Source organism: Schistocerca nitens, chromosome 1 (assembly GCF_023898315.1).
Source record: "Schistocerca nitens isolate TAMUIC-IGC-003100 chromosome 1, iqSchNite1.1, whole genome shotgun sequence".
In the NCBI taxonomy this organism is placed as follows: Eukaryota; Metazoa; Arthropoda; class Insecta; order Orthoptera; family Acrididae; genus Schistocerca; species Schistocerca nitens.
Genome location: NC_064614.1, coordinates 329,846,640 through 329,873,702, shown reverse-complemented (window position 1 = coordinate 329,873,702; position 27,063 = coordinate 329,846,640). Strand labels below are relative to the sequence as shown.

Sequence of the window (27,063 nt, the reverse complement as noted above, 5' to 3'; positions counted from 1 at the left end):
GTTTGGGTCTGCAGTGTTTCTGCAAACATGTGATCATGTGTGCTTACCTCCTTTATACACATTCATCATCATCTGTTAGATCTATATAGCGTGGGTCACGCATGCTTCAGTAATATTCTAGTATAGGCCACAAGCACGTTTTACTAGCAATATCCCTTGTAGTGTGACCCAAGTATGCCATCTGCTTGATCTGGACCCTATGCAGACATTCCATTTCATACTACCCAAATTATTACATCCAGCTATCTATAGCAATTAACTGGTTCTGGCTGTAGCTCAGCATTATTGTAGTCACAGGGTACTACATTTTTGCACTTTGTAAAGAGTACAGTTTTACATTTCTGGACATTTAATGCAAACTGAGAATCTTTAACCACTCTGAAATTGTATCAAGGTTTACTGTTAATATTTTCTGCCAGGTCATTAGTATACAACATGAACATGAAATGTCTTAACACACATCCATGGGACTTATCTAAAATTATTTCTACATCGATCGATGGCTCTCTACCAAAAGCAAAATTTTTCTCTCCACCAATATAAACAAGATATGGAAAAAAAAATTTTAAGGGAAGAAACAATACAGAAAGACGGAGATAAAATTTCAAGAATCAAGTGTTTCAAGGTCAAAACATTTAAGAGAGATCAGAATAACAAATAATGGAGAACTGTATTTGTGAAATGAACCTCAAAGGGAAGAAGACATTATAAATATTAATAAATTCTATTACTTTCAATTATTTTCACTACTATTAAGCAGTCACAAAAAAGAAAAATTTTAATGCGGACATTTATTATAAGAATAAAAAGCTACAAGACATACCCCAAATTTTAGTTCACACCATGATTCCTGCACAGTGTCAAATGTGTAATCCATAACAAAACTATTTGCTCCAATGACAGATGCTCGTCTCTGTTCAATACTTGCAGAATCGATTTTAAAATTGGGGGTGGTTTTTGACTCCTTGACCTGGAAATAAATGCAGTTCTCAAATTTATAAATATAATAGGATATTTTTTTCCATTTGTAACCTATTATTTATTTTCAGTTACAAAGTTCATCTATTTCCATGAACTTCTCAACTCATAAGTGTAATGTACTGATCCATACATATCCATTTTGCACATGATTGTAAAGTGCTCAGAAGAATAATGCCCAGTCAATCATGTAATATAGTGGAACTATTGTTAAAAAGTTGCCATAGACTTGAGCAGATATCCCCACTCAGAAACTACATCCCTACATCAGTATAAGTCACTGTAGGATTATTGGCAAACTGACTTATTATTTTACCAGAACCTTAAGGAATTCCTCCCTCCTTTTCAATTGAAGACAGAGTAGGGCAGTTGATAATTGTTTACTTCAGAGCTACTATGTTTCTTTTGTCAGATTTTGTCATCAAGTTTACAGTAATTCCACCAGATGCTGATCATTCCCACAGCATGGCAGTCAAAAAGGATGAGTCTGTGTTTACCTGTGGCTATGAAAGCAATACTGTAATAGTCCTATGAAAGCGATATTGAACCAATACCTCTATACTGATGACCTCAATTAAAACTGCATTGAAGAAAACAAAAGAACAACTTATCAGATTATATCTGTGTACAACAGCAAGTCACTTGCATAATATTTCATTAAAGACAACCATTTTACTGAAGATGAAACTCTTTGCCAAGGATATACCTTGGTGGCTACCATTTCCAATAACCGTTCTTTCAGATAGGTGGGTAGTGAAGACATAATTGAAAAGGGCTTCATCTCAATACAGAAGAAACTAATCAAAGAATTGGAGGAGTGGGTGAAGGAAGGGGGGGGGGGGGGGAAGAGAGAGAGAGAGAGAGATATTCAGCACGAGAGCTTTGTGATCTTGGGCTGTGTTTGTTGGAAGACAGGAAACACACTGTTGCCTGGTAGATGTGTGTACTATGACAGCAACTGCCTGTACGTGACTGGTGATGGGAAGAGGTGACAAGGGGCATGTATTTGTTTGAAATGTAGTCATTTGCCACTGAACAATTCCTCAGTCATGTAATTTATTCTGTGAAAGATAAAACACTTAATGACGATGTGTTAGATATCAAAAACCAAAGTGAGCATAGGAATCTTCTCAACATTAATACTCTCAATTGTTTTACAACAATCTTGAAGGTCTTTTTGTGTACTACAGAATGGGATGGGTCTTGGGGGTGAAGTGTACCCCATCTTATTTTATATTATTTCGAAAAAGATGAGGAGCTTCACAACCCAGACAGAGCCATCTTGAACAAAGTGCAGGATTTGAATTTGGAACATGGGCGTGCTACCACTGAATTGCTAATATTGGCTTGGATCAATGAGCAGTCTTTTGAATGTCATTAGAAGATAAAGCAAGTTGGCGGTAAGTATATGATGTGTGCTAGCTTGGGTGCCTAGTTTACCTGACATCTGGGGGCGTTATTAAACAGTTAGGCTGTTATATATATTTTAGAATCTTTTGTCTAGTGTTTGGTGTCACATTAGCACTTTATTTTGAGTATGACATCAGGAGCTGCTCTGCCTGGCAATTGTGCATATGTGAAGGCACTTGCATGGATAGATAGATGCGACTATCTTATGCTTCTTAAGCTGCACTCACAGTGGGACCAAAGGAAGGAAGGAAGAAACATCAGGTGTAACATCCCGTGAAATCATTCGAGATGGAGCACAAGCTTGGATTGTGGCAAGAATAGGGAAGGAAACCGGCTTTGCCCTTTCAAAGGAACCATCCTGGCATTTGCCTGGAGTGATATAGGAAAATAAGGGAAAACCTAAATCTGATAATGGAAAATCGAGGATGGAATGTAACAATATGATGGAAAGGATAGTTGCTACTCACCTTTTTTCGGAGATGCTGAGCGCACATAATGACAACAAAAAGACTCTCACAAAAAGCTTTTGGCCAACAAGGCCTCTGTCAAAAATAGACTACACACACACACACACACACACACACACACACACACACACACACACACGCAACTCAAACACACGTGACCAAAGTCTCTTGCAGCTAAAGCCAGACTACAAATAGCAGTGCATGATGGGAGAGGCAACTGGGTGGGGATAAGGAAGAGGCTGGGGTGGGGTAGGGGAGGGCAAGGATGGGGCAAGGTACAGTGCTGCTGCGGGAGCATATGGAGATGAGGTGGAGAGAGGGTAGGGAAGCTAGGTGCAGTCAGGAGGGCAGTCAGAGGGCTGGGGAGAGAGGTTGGGAGGAGGGTGGGGTAGCAACAAAGGAGAGAAGTAAAAGACTGAGCACGTTGGTGGAACAGAGAGCTGTGTAGTGCTGGATCGGGAACAGGGAAGGAGCTAGGTGGGTAAGGCCAAAGACCAATGAAGGTTGAGGTCAGGAGGGTAACGGGAACATAAGATATATTGTCAGGAGAGTTTCCACCTGTGCTGTTCAGAAAAGCTGGTGTCTGTGGGAAGGATCCAGATGGCACACGCTGTGAAGCAGTCACTGAAATGAAGAAAATCGTTTTGGGCAGTGTTGTTTTTTGGCCACAGTTTGTCGGTGGCTATTCCTGCAGACAGACAGCGTGTTGGTTGTCATGCCCACATAGAACGCAGCACAGTGGTTGCAGCTTAGCTTGTACATCACATGACTTGTTTCACAGGTAGCCCTGCCTTTGATGGGGTAAGAGATACAGCCTAGAAAACTGTGGCAATCACATCTGCAGTGACGAACGGTCCCTTTCAAAATGCGCCCAGGGTCTAACTGAGGCCTTTAGAGACTGTAATTAACCCCCCTCCCCCAGCCTTGTACAAAAACGGATCTCCCATGCCTTATCTTTCCAGACACCCACCATCTCCCGAAGTCCCTCTGTCCAGCCACAGAGGAGCATTCCACTTGTTAACTCATACCACCCAGGACTGGAGCAACTAAATTACATTCTCCGCCACTGTTTTGACTACCTTTCGACGTGTCCTGAAATGAGAAATGTTCTACCCACTATCTTCCCCCCCACACACAGTGGTATTCTGCTGCCCACTGAACCTACACAATATACTTGTCCATCCCTATACTGCTCTCATCCCTACACAACCCCTGCTCCCAACCCCTTGCCTCATGGCTCACATCCCTGTAATAGATCTAGATGCAAAACCTGTCCCATACATCCTCCCACCACCACCTACTCCGGTCCTGTAACAATCATCATCTATTCCATCAAAGGCAGGGCTACCTTTGAAACCAGTCATGTGATCTACAAGCTAAGTAGCAACCACTGTGCTGCATTCTACATGGGCATGACAACCAATAAGCTGTCTGTCCACATGAATGGCCTCCAACAAACTGTGGCCAAATAACAACTGGACCACCACCATGTTGCTGAGCACACTGACCAGCAAGACGTTCTTCATCTTAAAGACTGCTTCGTGACCTGTAGTCAGTCTGTTTAGTGAATGACAGTAAGGTTGGTATCTCACCACTGTCCAGGGCATCTGCAGATATGTCTTTGGCCTGTAATCTCATTAACTGGAGTAGAATTGTCTTCGATGATAAGCCCAACTTGGAACTGAGCACAGTTGACAAGCAAAGATGTGTCTGGAGATGCCCTGGACAATGGTGGAATACCAATCTGACTGTCACCCACCACACAGCTTGACATACAGGGATGATGGTTGGGTGCCATTTCATTTCACAACAGGACCTCTATGGTTGTTATCCATGACAACATTACAGCACAGCAGTATGTTGACAGTATTCTACATCCCGTTTTGTTGTTCTTTATGGATAGCCCTCCTTGGCTTACATTTCAGCAAGATGATGCATGGCAGCACAAAGCAAGAGTTTCTACTGCTTGTCTCTGTGCCAGAAGGTTGCCAGATTTTCCCCCAATTGAGGCCTTTTGGAGCAATGTGGGCAGGGCCCTCCAACCAGCAATGCAACAAAATTTGTGCAACCGACTGGCAGTTTTTATCATTCACTAAAACTTACATGCTGTTGATGAATGTCAGCTATGTTTGAGATTGTATGTTATAGAATGTTTCTCTCTCATCTCGCATATTTGTGGAATTTGGATAGTTATTTCAATAGGACAGGATGAACAGTACTAATCACATTCTTTTCAAGGAAGATATAGTTTATTTCCATGCATTCGTCACCTTTTTAATAGCATAAGCCGCAAAGCAGCATTTGTCTCCAAGGACACAGTCATCATGGTATACATCCCACCCTAGGAGGTTAAAATCAATCCTACTTCATACATAGAACAGATTCCAACCTAACCTCCTTAACTTTACCAAAAACTGATGAAGGGGATCGGACGCACTGTGACCAAGCTGTTGGCCGATTTTATTGGGCGACCTCTGGCGATGGCATCTGTGAATGCAGCTTTAGACTTCAGTAAAGCCTTTGATGCTGTTGACTTTTAACATTTTACTTGCCAAACATAACAGCCTACATTTCTCACCAAGTGCAGTGCAATGGTTTTACTCGTACCAGATGTCTTGCCAGTAATGCATCATGTATATCACAATGAAGTCTCGTTGTAGACAGGTAGTACAATGCATCCCCCAGAATTATCATCGAACGTATATTGGAATGCCAGATTAGATGTCATAAGAGGGGGAAGTGTTCAATGCAGTCAGCAAAAATATAGAGTCTATTGAGGTCAAAACTGAGTGTAACTCTGAAGTATCTGGATGTGAGTAACAAGCTTAGATGAATTAAAGTTAATTACTGGAAATTTTTACCACTGAATCATTGAAAGGAAGTCTAAATTTGCTGGCATGCAAATACCCAGATCGTGCAATAGTAATTGGAGGTGATTTTACCCTAACGAGTACAGACTGGGAAGTCTACAGATACACTGCAGGTGGCACAGTCAGTAAGTCTTGTGAAGTGGTTTTGAACATGTTTTCCATTAACGGTGTTAAGCAACAAGTTTGACAGCCCACATGTAATGGAAATATTTTAGACCTTGGGGCTTAAAACACGCCTGACCTTACTGACAGTGTCAGAGTAAAACAGGGATTAGTGATCATGAAATACGAGAGACTAAAGTTAATGTATCCATTAAGAAAGCTAAGTGAGTATTTATGTTAGGAAGAGCAGATACACAATTGTCAGCATCAGGCTTAGACAATAAATGGACAACATTTAGTTACAATATGATGGAAGTAGAGGACTTTTCGGTAAAGTTCAAAATGACTGTAAATAATACTCTGGAGAAGTTTGTGCTGAGTATGTGAATTAAGGATGAAAAGGACTCACTTTAATAGCATTCTTGGTTCAAAGAAGAATGCACAAATGATGACAGGCAAAAGTTAGTAGAAATTCATGTGCCTTTAAAAATATCAATGTGTCAAGCGAACAACAACTTCCAGTGCCACACCTTAGCAAAAGATTTTTCTGAGAACCTGATAAAATTCTGGTCCTACATAAAATCACTAAGCAAATCACAGGTTCTTTTCCATCATTCATTGACTGGTCTGGTGTGGCAATACAGGATAGCAAGATGAAAGCTGAAGTTTTACATTTCACGTTTAAGAAATTATTTACACAGGAGGAATCAAACAACGGAAAATCCAGGCTGGAATTTAACAATATTAGAGAAGGAAAGTTGCTACTCACCATATAGTGGAGATGCTGAGTCACGATATGTACAACAAAAATTGTGTGAATCTTTACACAGGAGGATCGTATAAACGTACCATTCTCCAACCACCACAGGACTCCCATACAGAGGACATTATAACAAGCATGACTGGCATACAGAAGCAACCGGAAGAGTTGAAAATAAAGAAGTTGCTGATCTGGATGGAATCCCAATACAGTTTTACAGAGAGTACTACATGGCATTGGCCCTTCAATTAGCTTTCATTTATCACGAATCTCTCACCCAGTTCAAAATACCAAGCGATTGGAAAAAAGCACAGGTGACACACATAATAAGGGTGCTATAAGTGCCAAATTTGTGTGCGCGCCAATTCATAGTTTGCACATGAAATCTGTGCTTGATACAGCCACTAGAGGCCACCCGGCCTGCTAGTACAGCAGCAGTTGTGTGTGCAGTCTGCTGGCCCAGCCCACTGTTATAACTAATGACTTTCCTTTGTGGGAACCACAGTCATACAGAATTTTTTTACAAGAAATTTCCATCACTGACTCTTAACTGTTCGTTTATTGTACATAATCATGATTCTGAAGTGCTTGTTGAAATGTTAAAATATATCTGACCTGTCTGTGACATGTCATTGGCGAAAATAAATATTTCTGGTCCTATGGACCAGTTGTCATATACATGTACATATCCAAGATACAAAACATAGCTGACATTGTGCACCATGAGAAACCATTAACACATAGTGTGGCATATTTAGCAGATGTTGGATGTTGAGTCATCAACTGAGTTGTTGAAAAGAAGTGATGAATGCAGGTCAGGGAATATATTAGCTCTAATATATTCCCTGATCTGCATTCATCACTTCTGTTCAAAAACTCAGTTGATGACTCAACATCCAATGTCAACAACAGAAGAAATGGACAGGAGCATAGTGTTGCAATTACCAAATTTGTGTGTGCACCACTTTATAGTTAGCACATGAAGTCTGTGCTTGATTAGACCACTAGAGACCACTTGGCCTGCTAGTATGATAGCAGTTGAATGCACAACCTGTCGGCTGTGACCCCTGTTAAAACTAATTACTACACAGGCCAGAGTGCAAGGTTTCACTGGCCACTTGTATGTTGTCCTTACCATTGGTCAGAGAAAATTCTTGAACATATTCAGAGTTCAAATACAATAAATTTCCATAGACAGGAAGTTTCTGTCCACAAATCATCATGGAGTTAAGAAGCTTCTTTCATGTGAAACTCAGCTCATCCATTTCTCATGATATCCTCCAAACCACAGATGAAGGGCACCAGGCAGATTCCACATTTCTACATTTCCGGAAAGTGTTTGACATGGTGCTTCATTGCACTGTTAACAAAAGTCCATGCATACATATTAGGTCCCCAGATATGTGGCTCAAAGACTTCTTAAGTGGTAGAACCCAGTATATTGTCCTTGGTGGAAAGTGTTCATCAGAAAAAAGAGTATCACCAGTAGTGTCCCTGGGAAGTGCACACATGAACAATCTGATGGACAGGGTAAGCAGCAATCTGCAACTGTTTGCTGATAACACTATTGGTAAGGAAATTCTGATCACTGAATGACTTGTGAGGTTCTGCCATTGTTTCCTCACAAAATTATTTTTTGATTTTTCATGCCAACAAGTTATGGTTTAGCCTCTGCGCCTCACATGACCATATTTGATATTCAGGTTCTCTCTTGGCAAAACTCGCAACTGTGAGAGTAACCTGGGTTGACAGAGTGTAGCTACTGGCTGACAGATAGCAGTAATTGTCTGGCAATGTTAAGCAGCAATATAAATGAAAAGAGAGAAAAGAAATAAAATCTGTACCTTGTTAAAAATAAAATTATCTTTGGAGATCATCATTCAGTGAAAAGGAAAAGAAAAGACTGTATAAAAAATAACAGAGAGTGGACTTCTTATGAGAAGCTTTTCATATTTGTTAATGAAGGAAGAATAAATTAAAGTTGAGTGCAAAAGACAATAAAATGTTCGGCTATGTCATTGACTCTCTCATTTCACAAACAATGGAAAGCCCTGGATGAAATCGAACAATGTTATGAGAAGGAAAGTTGCTACTCACCATATAGCGGAGATGCTGAGTCTCAGATAGGCACAACAAAAAGACTCTCGCAATGATAGTTTCGCCCATTAAGACCTTCATGAACAATACACAGACACCCACACACTCAAGCAAATGCAACCCACAGACGACTTCAGTCTCACGCAACTGAAACCAGACTCTCTCATTTAATGTTATATAAAAAGGTACCAGTAAGTAATTATAATAACTATGTTCTAGTGGAGAAAAATATAAAAGATGTAGTTGAACAGAATTGTTTCTTTTCAAATTAAACATCTTTCTGCTGTAGAAAGCTTTTTATGCTGTCAGAGTAAAATGTAATGAGTTGAGTAGAAATTAAGTTTCTGAGGTTCGTTTGCAGTAATATCATTTTGAGATAAAATTTGAGTTAGGTCACTGTGAAGAATTACACCGTGAAAGTGCACAGGTTTTATTTTTTCCACTGACATTGTTAACAAGTACAAGGAAAATTCAAGCCTTGTTAAAAACATTGCACGTTATAATTGCAGGAAAAATTATTTCATTGACAGTATGTTTCCTTTTGTGCAACTGAATAAATCCAATCAAAAAAACATAAATAGTACTATTACTCAAATGACACTCTGACCTGAAGCTGACATACCATTTCATTTTTTTTTTTAATTCTTTTTGCCAGTGATTGACTACAGATGACAACTTCTACAATATTAAATTGGCACTGTCATTTGTAAGTCTTTACAAGGGGGCTCTGAAATATTGGCACCTGTACAGTCAGGACCTATCACCTCAGGACAACTACCGCTTCTTACTAACATAGCTGGAGAGAAATATTTCCACTCAACTATCTCACTATTAATTAACATTAGGGACTAACAGTTATAAGCAACAATACTACCCTGATTTCCCATTTTAAAGCTTTTACAACTGAAATAAGATTATCAAACAAGGAAAGGAAATCATATCAAATTGTACCATGCACTTGTAGATGGACTGACCTGTTCATGGTGATTCTTTGGAGAAAGTCTAGAAAATACCATGATGGAACAAAACAAGTATGAGGACTGGGTAAATAAGCTGCAAACTTCACCTACATGAGCATGAGTCGTTACAGTGCTTATCTGAATAACTGACAACCATGTGAACACTACGTGGTTTGTGGATAGTACTGTAATGCTTGAACAGTTACTCAGTTGTTAGTATCCAGGATGGAGGTTATTTCAAAGAATTATATTCAAGCATTGCAATTTGTGCATGATTGGTTTTAAGACACAATAATCAGTAGAATTGGATTTGTCCATATCCTAGAAGAATGTTTAGTAGATTAAGGAGGCTACTTGCTTATTTCTGCGTGAATAACTACTGTAAAAATTTTTGTACCTTAGCTAAGAGAATTTAGAGAAAAGAAAGGAGTAGAAGATTTAAATTGATTCAAAAGTTTTATGGATGAGATTAATACCAAAAGTAGTTAATCTCAGCTTGACAGTCAGCTGGTTAAAGATTGATATGGTAGAGAAGGAAGCAAAATCATTGAATGCTTCTGCTCCAGAGCTTATAGTAAAAGAGCAACAGAGCACTAATGAGATTTGTAAATTGCAAACCATGTCCGAAGTATCTGAGCAAGAGGTAACATCAGTGAAACATGAAAGTCAGTGTGTCCACAATAGACCAGAATCATTAAACAAAAAGGTGGTCACAGACATAACTGCCATTAGTAGGTGGGTTGTAAAAAAGTAAAAGAGAGTGTGACCTGTCAGTTGATAGTGTTAGTGTTGAACCATTACAAGATTTAAAAAGGCAACAAAAGGAGCCAATTAGCAGTGGCCATGCCCCAACACAATAGAAGGTACCAGACAATAGAAGTAAATTTGTGGGAGTGAGAAGGATTATAAAAGAGAAAATAGCAATACCATCTTGTAGCGTCTTTAATTCTCGAGCAGGTGCACTTGTGTATAAAGTGTGCCACTCACAAATAACAATGTTTTGTACCATTCCACTGTCATTTTACAGCTGCAAGCTCATACCTATTCCTACATTATTGCATCACCAGACATGGTAATGAGTTGTGTTATAAGTGGTTGGCAGTGACCTGATGCAACTGTGCTGTTTAATGCTTCAAGTGGGTCATTACTGTGGGATAACACTTGAGTGTGGCAACAGGAAGATACAATGAAAGGTTGATTTTATTATTGTTTGACTAAACAGTGATTTAGCTCATATGGTGTTAGTTTACTTTATTTTCATTAAATTAAATTAAGATTTATTTGCAATTTTCTTCATTAATGTTTACCTTTGTAACGTAAGGACTGTTGTTCTTTATATGTGTATAAAGTGCACCGTGCTCGCTTGTGTTATGAAAAAAGGTATGCCTGCTCGAGGGTTAAGAATGCAGACCACAGTGAGATAAACCAAGGAGACTGTAGTAATTGGAGGGAAAAGTTGATGCTGGCCATGGACAAATGAATGCCACAAAAATTTCCAAAGTTTGATCCTTATGGCAAAACCAAGCCAGTATTATTTTTACGAACTTTCCAAGGTTTTACCAAAAGTTTGAGATGATAAGGAGAAGATACATTTTGTAACTAACCACATGGAGGGCAATGCACTTCCACAAGTTTGGTTAAATATGGACTGGTTTGAGTTCTACAGTCAGTCTGAAAGGTGCACAGAAAAGACTGCGGTTACAGTTGTTGAGATCAAGGGTTAATACAGGTTCTTCAGAAGGATACCGAAACTTTATAAAATGGCGTATAACCCACACTAAGTTCTTAGACAAGAAGATACATGAAGCACATTTAACCAAACTTAAATACATTCGGTGAGAGTTATGATAATCAAATGGATTTAGTAATGGAGGAAGAAGACCATTTAGACCTAATAATAAAAGGGGTGAAGTGTGTAATGTGCATCATAGACAAATTGTCCAACATTCTAAAGATGGTGTTTAAAACATGCAAGGAAGGAAATGGAGGTGAGAGAGCAAGAGGCATCTCACTAACATAATAACAGAACATGTCCGGTCACTGGGAGGTAACAATATAGAAGATAAAATGATAGTAATCAAAGAAACACGACATCACCAGAGTACAGAGAACAGCAGTGACCATTCAGGGTAGCAATCAGTGAAAGGGCAATTATAGCTTAAATAGAATCTCAGGAGGAAAGGGTTTTACAATCTGCTTTTATCTGTTGCCAAGAAGAACAGCATATAAGAGAAATGTTAATGCAGGAGAAGGAAATAAAACAAAGAGTCTTTCTCATCCTACAGTAGGAGATCATGTTCAAGAAGCTGCTATTGGTCTTTTACTGACACTGGCAGTGACACTTTATCTACAAAGACCTATGTGAGGAAATAATGTTGCCTGTGAAGGGAGTCATAAATGGAGGTATCACAGGAAATAGAGAGAATATGTATGGGAGATGGCGGATGTTGAGTTTCAAATACAAGATGTGTGTTTCAAAAAAGATTTGTGTTTCAAAAAAGCTATGTACATTTTACCAAAATTGGGAATCAATTTTCTATTTGGCCTCTGCTTGTTGAAAGAAAATTAGGTAAGGACATTATCAGGTGAAACCAATATTAGGGTTCTTTATAAGCAGGTGAGAAGTTACATTCCACAATGAAGTGAATGAGCTACAACAGGTAAAAGATGAGGTGTCAGCATAGCTATGACACAGCCTAACTTAAACAGAAATAATGTGAGATTTAACAAATGTAGTAAATTGTGAGGATAGTGTGTGGATAAAGCAGCTGGGAAATGTGGAAAAACAACAATTTTGTTGTCTGACAAATGAACTAGTTACAAAAGAAAAGGAAGTATTGAAGGAGAACCAACTCTCAAAATGATGAAGTGGCAAGAAGTAAGGGAGGTTAAGGAAAATGAAAGGACAGACACAATTACTGAAAAACCTTAAAAATGGGCAATAGATTACCACAAGAAATGTAAAGAGAACTCAGGAATTCCAAGATATCATGTAGGAGAATGACTATTGCTGAGAATTTTTAGACTTCATAAGGAAAGAGAGGAAATGGGAAGGCGAATTAAGAAATTTTTCAGTCTGTATAAAGGACCATTTGAGGTGAAATAAATTCAACTTTCCATTGCTTCAGTTGTTAAAGACAGAGTGTAAGGACGAAGGTTAACACTGCACACTGTTTACAATTTAAAAAGGTATGTAGCGGACTCATCCACCAAGGGAGAAAAATTACATACAACAAAAGAAAATGAAAGTTGTTGTAGCCAAAAATGCAGAAAGAGAAAAAATAGGAAAAAACATTGGAGACTCAGGAAGGAAAGGTTTGGTTGGAATCGGGATGGTCGAGAAAAGTTAAAGGAGAGGTAGTAGCGAAGAAAAGCGATATGAAATGGAACCAGCATATGAGGATGGTAGAAGGGTTCAAATGGCTCTGAGCACTACGGGATTTAACATCTGAGGTCATCAGTCCCCTAGAACTTAGAACTACAAGGACATCACACACATCCATGCCAGAGGCAGGATTCGAACCTGTGACCGTAGCAGCCGCGCGGTTCCGGACTGAAGCGCCTAGAACAGCTCGGCCACCGCGGCCGGCGATGGTAGAAGGGAAGACAAATAGTTGACTTCAATTTATTGAGAGAATATTAGGGAGTTTTAGCTCATTTATAAAGGAGACTGCATGTAGAACACTTTTGTGTACTGTGCGAGTGTTTGGTATTCCTGCTAGGTTGGATGAAAGGAAGACATCAAAGCAGTTCGTAGGCATGCTGTTATACTTGTTACTGGTAGGTTCGTTCAAGACACAAGTACTACAGAAGTGACTCCAGAATTCAATCCACAGGGGGTAGACGGCATTCTTTCCATGAAACACTATTGAGAAAATTTACAAAAGCAGCAAAATGAAGTTGACCGCAGAACAATTCTACTGCTGCCAATGCATGTTTTGCAGAAGGGTTATGAAGATAAGACAAATTACAGTTCATATGGTGGCATAAGAACAGTTAATTTTCCCCATCCCTATTTGCAGCTGGAACAAGAAAGAGAATAAATAGTAGTGGTATAAGGCACCATCCGCCAAGCACCATATGATGGCTTGCGGCTTATGTATGTATGTACGTATGCCAATGATGTGTCAGCAATTATGTCCTTGTCCTACTTCAGACACAGGTATGCTGATGACATCCAGTTGAAACTAAGGACAAAACCAATACATTTGAAGACATCTATCGAGAATTTCAATTCAGCCTTGTGTTCACTATCAAAATGGGCAAAGAATATAAGGTTAAAGCTCAACCAAGTGGTCCTGGTTGGTCATCCTAGGCTCATTAGCCTGGTATACCAGGAATCCATATTATCTTTATCCTAAATGGGGCAAATATCAACTTCTCTCCCTCAGCCAAGAGTCTACGAGTAATAATAAATGGTTCAAATGGCTCTGAGCACTATGGGACTTAACATCTGAGGTCAGCAGTTCCCTAGAACTTAGTACTACTTAAACCTAACCAACCTAAGGAAATCACACACACCCATGCCCGAGGCAGGACTCGAACCTGCGACCGTAGCAGGCGCGCAGTTCTGGACTGAAGCGCCTAGAACCGCTCAGCCACCACGGCCGGCGAGTAATAATACATAAAAATGTAAATTGGATGGTGTACACAGGTGCACTGTGCAAGAAGGCATCAGCATTTCTCCATGCCCTACACAAATATAAAAAGCTCTTCCATTCTGACCTTAAAAAGAAACCTGTAGCAACCCTTATACTCCTAACAGTTGATTATGTTACCCTGCAAGGTCTTCCTCAGGGAAGCTTACGGATCTGGAACTGGTTATGGCCACTTGTATTCGATGTATCTGCGCCTTTCGACTCATTAGTCATATTTCATCATCATGCACAGCTATCCTGACTGTGTGCATACAAATGCAGAGATTTCCACATACTCTGCCTCCTCTTCTGTCTTATTAACATACACTATCCCTTGTATCTTTCCTTGCCCTTAAAGCTGCTGTTTGAACATCATAGCAGAAGACTGGTTCCCATTGTAGCCAAATCCTTTTTGTCTCACTCCACCACTTTCTTTATGTCCTTCTACTGAGAATGAACCCAACTCTAGAATAAACTCCTCATTAAATCAAGAACTGAGTAACATACCCAGTGTCAAACCCAGTTAATAACTTACCTGCTGAAGCAACAATACTGTCTACCATTGTCCCTGTACACACTCGTTACCCCATTACATCCTTCTTTCCAACCATATCATCCTCATTTCTCGGTGCTCTTAGCTGGTGCAGTCTACTTAAATTTCACTCCCTCTGAACCGGCTATATCACAAAATAAAACATCAATTTTGTATTATTGTTATTATTATCATTATTATTATTGTAGCAGTAGTAGTGGTAGTAGTTCTTAGTCAGTACTATTTATTCACATTGTTTTTACACACATTCAAGTCATTTTTAATTCCATTAACGCTATTTGTCATATTAAAATTATCATCATTTCTTAAATAACTATGGGTAAGGAAAAAGATATAGTATATGTCTGAAACCCAGGTCTGATGTATGATTGGGCCTGAAGGCCCTAATCTGTTCAAGTTAAATAAGTAAATAAATACAAAACTAAATTAGTCATGTAACTGGTGTAAGCCTCTCCCTCATTTATTTGCACTATATGCAAACATGCAACACACAACATCTATGCTCAGCAGTCACTGCCTTCCCATGTAATTGCCCAATCCCCTTTACCTATCAATATGAAGTAGAGATGAAACAGATAGCTCTTTGACTGCATACCAGATGTCCGACCATCCTATAAACCATATAATCGGCACCTGGATATTTGGTCAAACATTGTAACTGAGCATGTTGTGACACATAAGTGTGAGCAAGCCCACAGTGGTCAGGTGCAAACTGGATGGGTTCAGATGATTATGGCACCTTCGTTCACAAGTGAAGTGAGAGAGTAACAGTGACTGATTGTCTACACAATTTTATTTATTGCAAGTTGCTATCACTTTCATTTGTTGTTATTTGAGTTCACTACTGAAAATAATTCGCGCATTGCAAGACAAATTATGAAAAATTTCATTTGCAAATATTTTAATATAAATAGTGCCAATAGTAAGTTTGCCATTTGTTGTGCCAAGTTCAAACTTCTCATGGCAAACACGGAAGAAAAAAACAGTTATGTACCAAAGAATTACCATGTCTACTGTTCTGAATTGTTTTCTTACACTGATCAACGAGATGGTATTCCACAGATTTTATAATTAATATCTTTAAGTAGCTATACGTATTTATCAAATACTCTTGTTTGATTGAAAACTTATTTGGGATGCATAGACTTTTTGTGGAATGTAGTTGTAAAAAAACCATTTAAACTAACAGAAAATGCCTAACTTACTTTAACCTCAATGAAATATTTTTTTGTTTAACATGTACTTTGGCTATGAAATATCATTTGAAATGTCCAGATTAAAGTTCAAGAAATTAATTAAGATACAACCACTGCTGTGCCTACACTGTCTTCAGCAATCTCTGCTGTAAGTTCAATTTCAACATAAACAAGAAAGCAATTGACTATGTGAGAATCATTTGAAAGGAACTTCCTGGCAGATTAAAACTGTGTGCCCGACCGAGACTCGAACTCGGGACCTTTGCCTTTCGCGGGCAAGTGCTCTACCATCTGAGCTACCGAAGCACGACTCACGCCTGGTCTCACAGCTTTACTTCTGCCAGTATCTCGTCTCCTACCTTTGGAAGGTAGGAGACGAGATACTGGCAGAAGTAAAGCTGTGAGACCAGGCGTGAGTCGTGCTTCGGTAGCTCAGATGGTAGAGCACTTGCCCGCGAAAGGCAAAGGTCCCGAGTTCGAGTCTCGGTCGGGCACACAGTTTTAATCTGCCAGGAAGTTTCATATCAGCGCACACTCCGCTGCAGAGTGAAAATCTCATTCTGGAAATTTGAAAGGAAGTTCCTTTGGGATGCAATGACATAAACAATAAGTTTAATGGGAGCAACAACTGCACTAGACAATAAGGCATTATCTATTGCAGAAAGGACTAGACTTACAAGACTCTTCGAATAAGCTTTGCCCACTTATAAAATGTAAGCCTTACATATATTCCCCAAAAAATTATTCCTCTCGTCTATGACAGTATTTATGAAAAAAAAAAAAAAATCGAACGAAACCTTTTCTCACAGTTTCTGTAACTCTGGATATAAGGGCCTGTTTGCATAACTTCATAAGTTTAATAGCTTATGGGTTGTCTCCTCGATTCCAACTGCAGCACCAAGCTCTTGCTATGAAGTCTGTCCTATGTCCTCAGTTCTGGAGAAAATATGCAGTAGTTTTTTTCACTGGGGGGACTGCAGTGGCGTGGGTGTTGGGAAAGTGGATCAGGCTCATCAGTGGTTAGGTAGGATTTGCAGCAGAGATAGGAAGATAGTGGAACAGGAGGGGAAAATTGCTGCCCTTCAGGCTGAGCTAGATCAGGCTAGGGAAGATCTGGACAGGTTAAGGAGGGAGAAGGGCAAAGAGAGGTGGGAAGTGGCAACAGGTAGCAGAAGGAACAGGCCTAGAACTAAGTCTGACAGTTTTGTGGTGAATGTCAAAAATAAGTTTGACCTGTTGCTTCAGTTAGAAACTGATGAGCCTCAAGCAGAGGTAGGTGTAGACAGGACACAACAAACTTTCAATAGGAAATTGAAAAAGAATGTAGGAAAGTCATCGAAAAGGAAGAAAGTTTTGTTGTTAGGCAGTTCTCATGCCAGAGGTGTAGGCCAACTTCTGCAGGAGGAATTAGGACCAGAATACCAGGTCACAATTTTTTTCAAACCAAGTGCTAGTCTGGATCAGGTGACAGAGGATTTAGGTTCACTCTGTAAAGGATTTACCGGGGAAGACACCGTGGTTATTGTGGGAGGGCCAGGGAACAGCATCGACAGAGATCCTGGGTACAGTATAGAGTGTGACCTGGTAAAGATTGCGTCGGCATCGATACACACCAATGTTGAATTTGTATCTGTCCTGAGACGCCATGACCGGCCTCATTTGAACTCTTCTGTTGGGAGAGTTAATTTGGAGTTGGAACGGCTGCTTGGGTCGGGTGTGGGGGCTCATATTGGTGTGGTTCCTGTTGATTATCTCAGTAGGTGGGACTATACCAGGCACGGCCTACATCTCAACAGGAAAGGGAAGGGGAAACTGGCTGGGGTAATAGCAGGAAATTTAAGGGGGGGAGGCACTGCCATGAATGGTAAAATACCAGTGGTTACAGGTGTTGGAGCAGCACCTTTTTTAGGAGAGGTAAGACAGAAAGATGTCAAGTTCTACGAGAGGTTACGATTGAAACAAATCTTCAGTTTAGGAAAGAAATTAAACAGCACAATTCTAGCACATTGGATCACCACTCACAGCTGTCAATTATAAATTTTCACCAATCACCAGAAATTTTATCTCCACCAAGTTGTATCTCAGTCCTAGGTAATTGCATTGATGAATTAAAGTCACCCAACCCAGTTGACATAATCTGCCTCTCTGAACACCATGTGACCACTGGTATAGGAACTAGGCCTAAGCACAATGAGAAACTCAGACAGGAGAGTACTGCAAATGTTAGAATAAGGAAAGGTTCTCATAAAAGTATAATTAAAAATAATGTAAGTATATTTCATCAAAATATTGGGAGTTTAAAGAATAAAGTAGATGAGCTTCTGGTTTGTTTAGAAGATTTAGAAGCTGAGAATGAAATAGATATACTATGCCTGTCTGAGCATCACATTGTTACTGATATGGATAAGGTAAATGTAAGTGGATATAAGCTCTCTGCACATGTAATTAGAGAAAATATGGAGAAAGGAGGAGTTGCCATATATGTCAAAAATTATCATTGTGCAACAAGTATAGAAACAAAAAATTTTTGTGTAGAGAAACATATAGAAGCATGTGCCTGTGAGCTTAAATTAAATAAAGGCACATTTATAATTGTAACTGTATATAGGTCCCCATCAGGAAATTTTCATCTATTTCTGAAAAATTTGGACTCCTTGTTGTGCTATCTGTCAGACAGAGGGAAGCAAATTATTATTTGTGGGGACTTCAATGTAGATTCTCTTAAAGAGGGTAATAGGAAAAATGACCTTGAAGTATTACTTGGTTCTTTCAATTTGACACCCGTTATTGATTTTCCTACTCGGGTGGTAAAGGATAGCAGCTCACTGATAGATAACTTCTTTATAGACCAAGATAACTTTAACCAGGTAAATGCTCAGCCTGTTGAGAATGGTCTTTCTGATCATGGTGCACAGCTAGTTACAATATATGACATAGCTCCATTCAGCAATACTAAACAGTCCTCCAAAGTAGTACGTTCAGTCAACGATTTAACAATTGCAAATTTCAGGGAAAGCCTACAGCAGTTAGGCTGGGATGAGGTGTACCGTGAACCTGAGGTGTACCGTGAACCTGATGCCAATTTAAAATATAATTTATTTCATGACATTTTTGTAAATGCATTTGAAAACTGCTTCCCCAAGAAAATAGTTAAATATACTCGTAAGAAACCTTGTAACAAACCATGGCTTACTAAGGGTATAAAAATATCTTGTAACCGGAAAAGGGAAATGTATCTGACAGCAAGAAAGAGTAGTGACCCAGAAACTATCAAACATTATAAAAACTACTGTGTTATATTAAGAAAAGTTATTAAAAAGTCCAGGAGTATGTGTATCATGTCTGAAATCAGCAACTCTGATAATAAAATTAAAACAATTTGGAATATTATTAAACGAGAAACAGGTCAACCAAGAGCAGAGGAAGACAGTATTACCATCAAATTGAATGAAAACTTTATGAACAAAAAGTCAGAAGTTGAAAATATTTTTAATAATCATTTTCTAAATATTGTGGATATAGTAGGATCCAGGTGTTCATTAGAAGATGCTAGGCTGTTAATGGAAGAGGCCATACCTATGCAATTTGATACAATTGAAATCTCACCCACTTCTCCCTCTGAAATTAGGAAAATAATAAACTTGCTTAAAAGCAAAAACTCACATGGAATTGATGGCATTTCCAGCAAAATACTAAAAGCTTGTTCTCAACAAATAAGTAAGATTCTCAGCCACCTGTGTAATAGCTCTCTGGAACAGGGCATTTTCCCTGATAGACTGAAATATGCTATTGTTATACCTTTGCATAAAAAGGGGGATAGATCTGATGTCAACAATTACCGTCCAATCTCCCTTCTAACAGCTTTATCCAAAATTTTTGAGAAAGTAATGTATTCCAGAGTAGCTTCACATATCTGTAAAAATGAAGTACTAACAAAATGTCAGTTTGGTTTCCAGTCAAATTTTGAATGATATGAATAACCGAACACCACCCATTGATTGTGTAAATCATGAAATTCTGCTAGACAAGCTCAAGTATTGTGGCATGAGTGGGACAGTGCACAAATGGTTTAATTCATACCTAACTGGAAGAGTGCAGAAAGTTGAAATAAGTAGTTCTCATAACATGCAAAGATCAGCACATTCCTCAAACTGGGGAACTATCAAGAATGGGGTTCCACAAGGGTCAGTCTTGGGTCCTTTGCTGTTCTTATTATATATTAATGACTTGCCATTCTATATTCATGAAGAGGCAAAGTTAGTTCTCTTTGCTGATGATACAAGTATAGTAATCACACCTGACAAACAAGAATTAACTGATGAAATTGTCAATACTGTCTTTCAGAAAATTACTAAGTGGTTCCTTGTAAACGGACTCTCACTGAATTTTGATAAGACACAGTACATACAGTTCCGTACAGTGAATGGTATGACACCATTAATAAATATAGACCTTAATCAGAAGCATATAGCTAAGGTAGAATATTCCAAATTTTTAGGTGTGTCCATTGATGAGAGATTAAATTGGAAGAAACACATTGATGATCTGCTGAAACGTTTGAGTTCAGCTACTTATGCAATAAGCGTCATTGCAAATTTTGGTGATAAACATCTTAGTAAATTAGCTTACTACGCCTATTTTCACTCGTTGCTTTCATATGGCATCATATTTTGGGGTAATTCATCACTGAGGAATAAAGTATTTATTGCACAAAAGCGTGTAATCAGAATAATAGCTGGAGTCCACCCAAGATCATCCTGCAGACATTTATTTAAGGATCTAGGGATATTCACAGTAGCTTCTCAGTATATATACTCTCTTATGAAATTTGTTATTAACAACCAAACCCAATTCAAAAGTAATAGCAGTGTGCATAACTACAATACTAGGAGAAAGGATGATCTTCACTATTCAAGATTAAATCTAACTTTGGCACAGAAAGGGGTGAATTATACTGGCACTAAAGTCTTTGGTCACTTACCAAATAGTATCAAAAGTCTGACAGATAACCAACAAGTATTTAAGAAGAAATTAAAAGAATTTCTGAATGACAACTCCTTCTACTCCATAGAGGAATTTTTAGATATAAATTAAGAAAAAAATATTAAAAAAATAAAAATAAAAATAAAAAAATAAAGAAAAACAAAAAAACACAAAAAAATAAAGTTGTTATATTAACTTAAGTATGTTGTTAAATTAACCTAATTATGTCATTATTGGAAAATTCGACTCGTTCCACATCATTACGAAATATCGTATTCATGATCCATGGAACTTGTATTAATCTAATCTAATCTAATCTATAGCAAGGAAGCTTAAAGTTACTGCAGATTGGAGGCATATCGACCAAAGCAAAACACATGCATCCATGCATGACAGTGGTGGTAACATGGTGTAACATGCTTGAGTGGCTATATGCTATATGTTTCATCTAGTAGGTTCAGTGAGTTGTAACTAAATCACTGAAGGTCCAGCCTGAAGCAGCACAAATAATCACCTGAAGCAGCTTGATGTCCTGGGTGGTTGCTGCACCTTGTGGCTTCATTTATGTTCATTTTCATGGTTTAGTAACTATTGTTACAGATTATTTGTTGTTTGATACTGAACTCTTAACCAGGGGATTGCTGTATGAGGGCAAAAAATGGTTCAAATGGCTCTGAGCACTATGGGACTTAACATCTATGGTCATCAGTCCCCTAGAACTTAGAACCACTTGAACCTAACTAACCTAAGGACATCACACAACACCCAGTCATCACGAGGCAGAGAAACGTATGAGGGCAGTCAAGGGAAATGGCTTTGCTTATTACTTGCCTATTTTGAGACGAAAAATTTAATGGTGGCCTGCTCCTCTCTATTAACAAGGTAATCGATAGAACTGCAGCAGCTTTGAATACAAACAAACACAGCTGTGAGTATTGGGAATTATCGAGAAAGAATGGAAAGCTGGAGAAACAATGAAAATTAAAACCTCTGAGGAAAAACATCATATGGAGCAGGAGATTATCAATATAGATCCAGTTGCACAGGATACAACCTTGACTTTCACTAATGACATTTCTGTGCCTTGAGCTGTTGATGGAGAGGGACGATGTAGCTGCATGGTGATGACGATTTTTAAGGCAGATCTGTAGCATGAATATCGACGAATTGGTGTGGTTTGATGAAACTTGGATCAATTCAAATCATGTTGTCAAGCATTCCGGACAGACAACAAGTAAAGGAACATTGGCAATGCCTTCCGGCAGTGGGGGTAGACTTATTATTCTTCATGCAGGCACCTCGCAAAGTTTTGTCCCAAATAGTCCCCAGTTTCTTAAAACAAAGAATACAGAAAATTACCATGAAGAAATGAGCCATGTCACATTTACATAGAAGCTCATAAAGATCACAAATGCCAAATCTGGAAAGACTGTCAGCAACTGTTCTAGTTAATGCTCCTTATCATTCAGTAGTTGTTGACACGTAAAAGCAAAAGGAGGAAATGACTGAATGATTTCAGCACCATAACATCAATTTAAATGGTAACTTTCCACAGTTCACCAGGTAAGAAATCAACAAACTGGTAAAAACATATGGGCTTGCAGTAATTAGGCTACCACCTTACCACTTCCATTTCAAGCCAGTAGAGTTAATATGGACCCAAATTAAAGAATAAGAAGCACTCACAAAAGAAGCTGTTAGGAACATCAGCTGTGAAGATTGGAAGAAAGCCATCAAATATATGCAGAGCATCATGGAAAGAGCATGGCAGAATGAAGCTGTTTTGGAAAATGCAGTGGAGCAGATGTTTGTTTCATTAAACAACAACAGAGACACTTCAAGCACCTGTAATACGACGAGAGTGATGTCAGTGGATTTTCCACTATTAGGAATCGAGCGCAAGCGGATTCAGAAGCATGTTTGGAGTGTGCAGTTTACAGCTTCAAGTATCTACGTAGCAAAATTACCTAGTTGTAAGTTTTGACATTTTCATAAGGACGCCTTATCAGTAACTAATTTCAAATGAAGTTCATGTCTGAAATTCAGACTGTATGACACAAAATAAATATTACAGTTTACAATTTAACTGCAGCAATACAGAGGCCTTGATTTTTACATCACTTCTGTTCTTTCTCACAATAGAGGGTGGCCTATTGAAGATACGTTTTCCCACCTTTATAAAAAAAAAAAAAAAAACACTCTTATTTTTGTTATGTTGGAAATAAATAGGCAGTTAAGAAAAATTAACAATTGGTTCATTACAAACTTAGTAACCATTATCTCTTAATGAAACTGTACAGATGGTTGATCAGTACTTGACTCACGAGTGGACAATTCTACATTGTATTTAACTCAGATTCTCTGATGTTATGGATCTCAAACAGAGTTTCAGTTTGGAACAGACGAAAATATGATTATTCTTCAAGATCTTGATTGCATAATGCGTTCACCTCAGTTCAATAACGAAAAAGTTTCCCACATGTCAAAAAATCTGTAATGTCATAGAAAATGCATTTTTGTAGACAGCTTGTGTATTATATTAGTAAAGTGTTACCACAGATAAAAATAAAATCAAAACGTTCCCTCTTCATGACTGAATAGTTTGCCCGTCTGAGCAAGTCGTCTGAATGTAAGAGTACATGAGTCCTGTGTGGAATGCACCAACTCTGTGCTGCGCCTCTACATGCTTCTGCCTAACTGTCAATCCTAAAGTAATTCTGAACGGACTTTAGTAAACATTTTGCAACACACTTCAATCATTTGAGCCTAGCTCAATAAAAACTGTCGGCAATCACAATGAGCTAAGTTTACCGCAGCAGCAGTTGGTGCAAGATATCAGTATGAAGTGGAATTCCACACATTTTATGGTAAAGTGCCTGTTGGTACAAAAACTGGCTATGTCCCTGTATATGGCTGATAACATCTCATAAGTGGTTGTTCACAAAGCAGTGCACTAAGCTTTCAAAGCTCTTTGAAGAAATGATGAACGTAAGTTCTGGTCTCTCCTGCATATCCAAAATAATAGCACAAGTTGCAGCATTAAATAAATATTTAGATAAGGACGAAAAAGAACACAGAACCCCTAACTTACTACACACCAGAGTCTCACTGAAAGCTGAATCAGAAACTCATTTCAAATCCTTAAATGAAGATCCAAATTAACTGGCTGCAATCTTTCTATGCCCAAAATTCAAGACAGGCTATCTGGGGAAGCCAAAAGAGCTTGACAGACGATCCTACTGCCATTTTGTGAAGAGTCTTCTACCACCAACAGTTCATCTCTAATGTCCGCCGAAAAAAGAAGAGCTGATGAGAATGAATCAAGTGTGAGTTGCAAAGCATAGACATGTTTTGAGATTGCCTTAATGAGGCGACAAATGAAAATAATAATAGTCAGTGTGATGTCCTAGAAACAAATGCAACTGCAAATATGACCGACTGTTATATGAAGACAGTTTGAATAAATTTTAACGACTAGCCTTATAATTGGTGATCAGCTAATATGACTCTGTCTCTGAATTTGACAAAGTTTTCTAGAATTTATCTTTCACTACCTTGCAGCAGGGTATACAGAGAAAGACATTTCTCTGAGTGCTGGCCTTGTTTATAAAGACAAGCAAAATCAATTATTACCACTTAATGCGGAGAAACTGGTGTTCATTCACCATAATTTGCATCTAGTTCAATATCAGCCCTAATTTTATTCATTTTTCATAAAGTGACTAATAAACAGTATTTTGATTTAAATGTACTGCAGTTTTATTTGTGTTTTAGAGTATCTCACATGAAAAATAAATTCAATTCTATGAAATTTTCACAATTTAGTGAAAACCCACTATCTGGCTGGACAGTAAAATTAGCTGGATAATAAAACAGCCTGGTTACCAGAGAGTTGCTGGATATTCATTTCATCTCTAATATAAAGCCACAAAGCTCTCTGTTCCTCCTCTCACTCAATTCCTTTCTTACCTTTTATTCCCAATTCCTATTTATTTTATACTTTCTCTTTCCACTTAATTTTAAATAGCCTAATGCAACAGACAATTCTGAATGCAAAGAGTTTAAGTTAGGTAAATGTCAGTTCAAGGACAGTAAGGTACATAATGTGTACACAATTCAATGTGCCTTTAACCATAGGGTGAGTGTACACAATACTCTGAAAATAAGAAACATTGAAACACCTTAGACCAGTCAGACCAAAATTGGGCAAATAGGATTAAAAAACTGTGTTGCACATTTTTGTACAGTGGTAGACGAGAGTGTCATGAACAACATACTAAAATTCCCACCAGTGGGGTTCGATGTTGTGGGGAAGTACACTTTTTTATGTTCTCGAATAATTCAAAAACTGCAGCTTCTAGCAAAAGTCTTTCTCAGTATTAAAATTAAACTATAGAGAACTTCCTACTAAAAAGGTTATATTCATTTTTCTTCAGGACTAATAGTTGCCACACCGAAGGGGATGGAAAAATCACAGATTAGTAAAAAATAGTGTTTTAATGGTCTAAAATTACTGTTTACTGTTAAATGAAGTAAGTTAAAAACAAATTTAAAATATATGTACCAAGCCAAAGTGCAGTAGATGGACATTAAGAGACAAACTGTGTTCTGGGGTTAACAGGGTGGTGGAGGGGTGGGAAAGAAGAAGCAAGAGCAAAGATACGTTATTGGATTGTGGTCACGTACTTCCCTCCTTTTAGTAGGTCCCCACTCTATCTGCCCTCCTATGTCACAAGAAGCAACAACTACATGGTGTTTCACAAAGTTGAGCCAATCCTCTGCAGAGAGCCTTACGAATCACTGGTGACAGTGTTCATACATGCCCATGGGTATTTATTTTCCACAAAAGGTATTAACATTGCATGGAATGAGGATATAAGTTACTAATACTACTAATGCAAGAAACACACATGGACAGAATCTGCATAACATGCTGCATGTTGTTCTACACTGCTAGAGGGGAAAGTGATTCTTAGTCATCTACAGCAGCTGCAGCATTCTATCAGAAAAGGCAGATCCCCCCCACAAGTGCTCTCTCTTTTCATTCTGCAGGCAGACAGTACCTCCTTAGCACTCCCTGTTCAGTTCTCTTACATGAGTAGACAAGGTAACTTCACTGAGCTCTTGTTTATATATTGGAGTTATTTTAAATGATTACGTATTTGTAGCTGTTAAGTGAGCTATTGCATGAAAAGTTCAATAGCTGGAGCTGTCAACTTTCAACCACACTGACAAGCCTGTCCCAAGTGCAATATGCTAGCAATATGTATTCAACAATGTCAATTCCATTGTCTCCATTATCACTGCCTGGAATACTTTTTACAGCACAAGAGGTGAAATGCATCACCCTGCCTCAGCTCTCCAAACATCTCAAGAGGTCCAGAGGCTTAAACTGTTTCCAATGTGATACAATATTGCTGTGCCTGTGTTGTTCAAAAGTACAATGCAATGTTCCTTTGCATTTATCCACCAACACTGGAGTGGGCAAGCAACTTTCAATTAAAATGTCCTGCCTATGAGGGAATATACATAACTGATGTATGAGTGCAGATTGTAGATGCGTGGTTGTTGACATACAGAAGTTTGGGTTTGGCCATGAGACATGCTCATATAACCTTATGGTGAAGTGACTGCTCATGATAAGCGGGAGATCTGGGTTCACGTCCCAGTTCGGCACAAATTTTCACTGTTGTCGCTCTCTTATGCAATTGATGGTTGTCCATATTCATAACTGCGAATATATTTCAGGGGTTTCACAACAGCAGTAGTCGCCACAGTGCCATTTCCTTCGGACATACACACAAGTCTGAAGGAACATTGTATCATACTTCTGAACAACACAGGGACTAAAATATCGTATTTATCCACTGACACTAGACAAGCCACTTTCAATTAAAATTTCTCCATTGTACAGGAATATACATAATAGGCATATGAGTGAAGTCATTTAGGTGTTATGGAACTTCAGATATTTCAACAAAAGTCAAGCAATGCACTGCAACAGATTACTGTTCCAAACTTGAACACAATCAGTGCCATTTTGTGAGACAT

General features: G+C 38.5%; 1 protein-coding gene across 2 annotated transcripts in view; it reads right to left on the bottom strand.

The window, feature by feature from the left end:
- LOC126248542 (DNA-directed RNA polymerase I subunit RPA1) overlaps window positions 1-27,063 on the bottom strand; it is a 346,647-nt gene that overhangs the window by 56,464 nt on the left and 263,120 nt on the right. For both annotated transcript variants that reach the window (XM_049949615.1, XM_049949606.1), the window contains exon 28: window positions 824-970. In XM_049949615.1, the coding sequence (XP_049805572.1) occupies window positions 824-970 (147 nt within the window). The remainder of the gene's footprint in view (window positions 1-823; window positions 971-27,063) is intronic.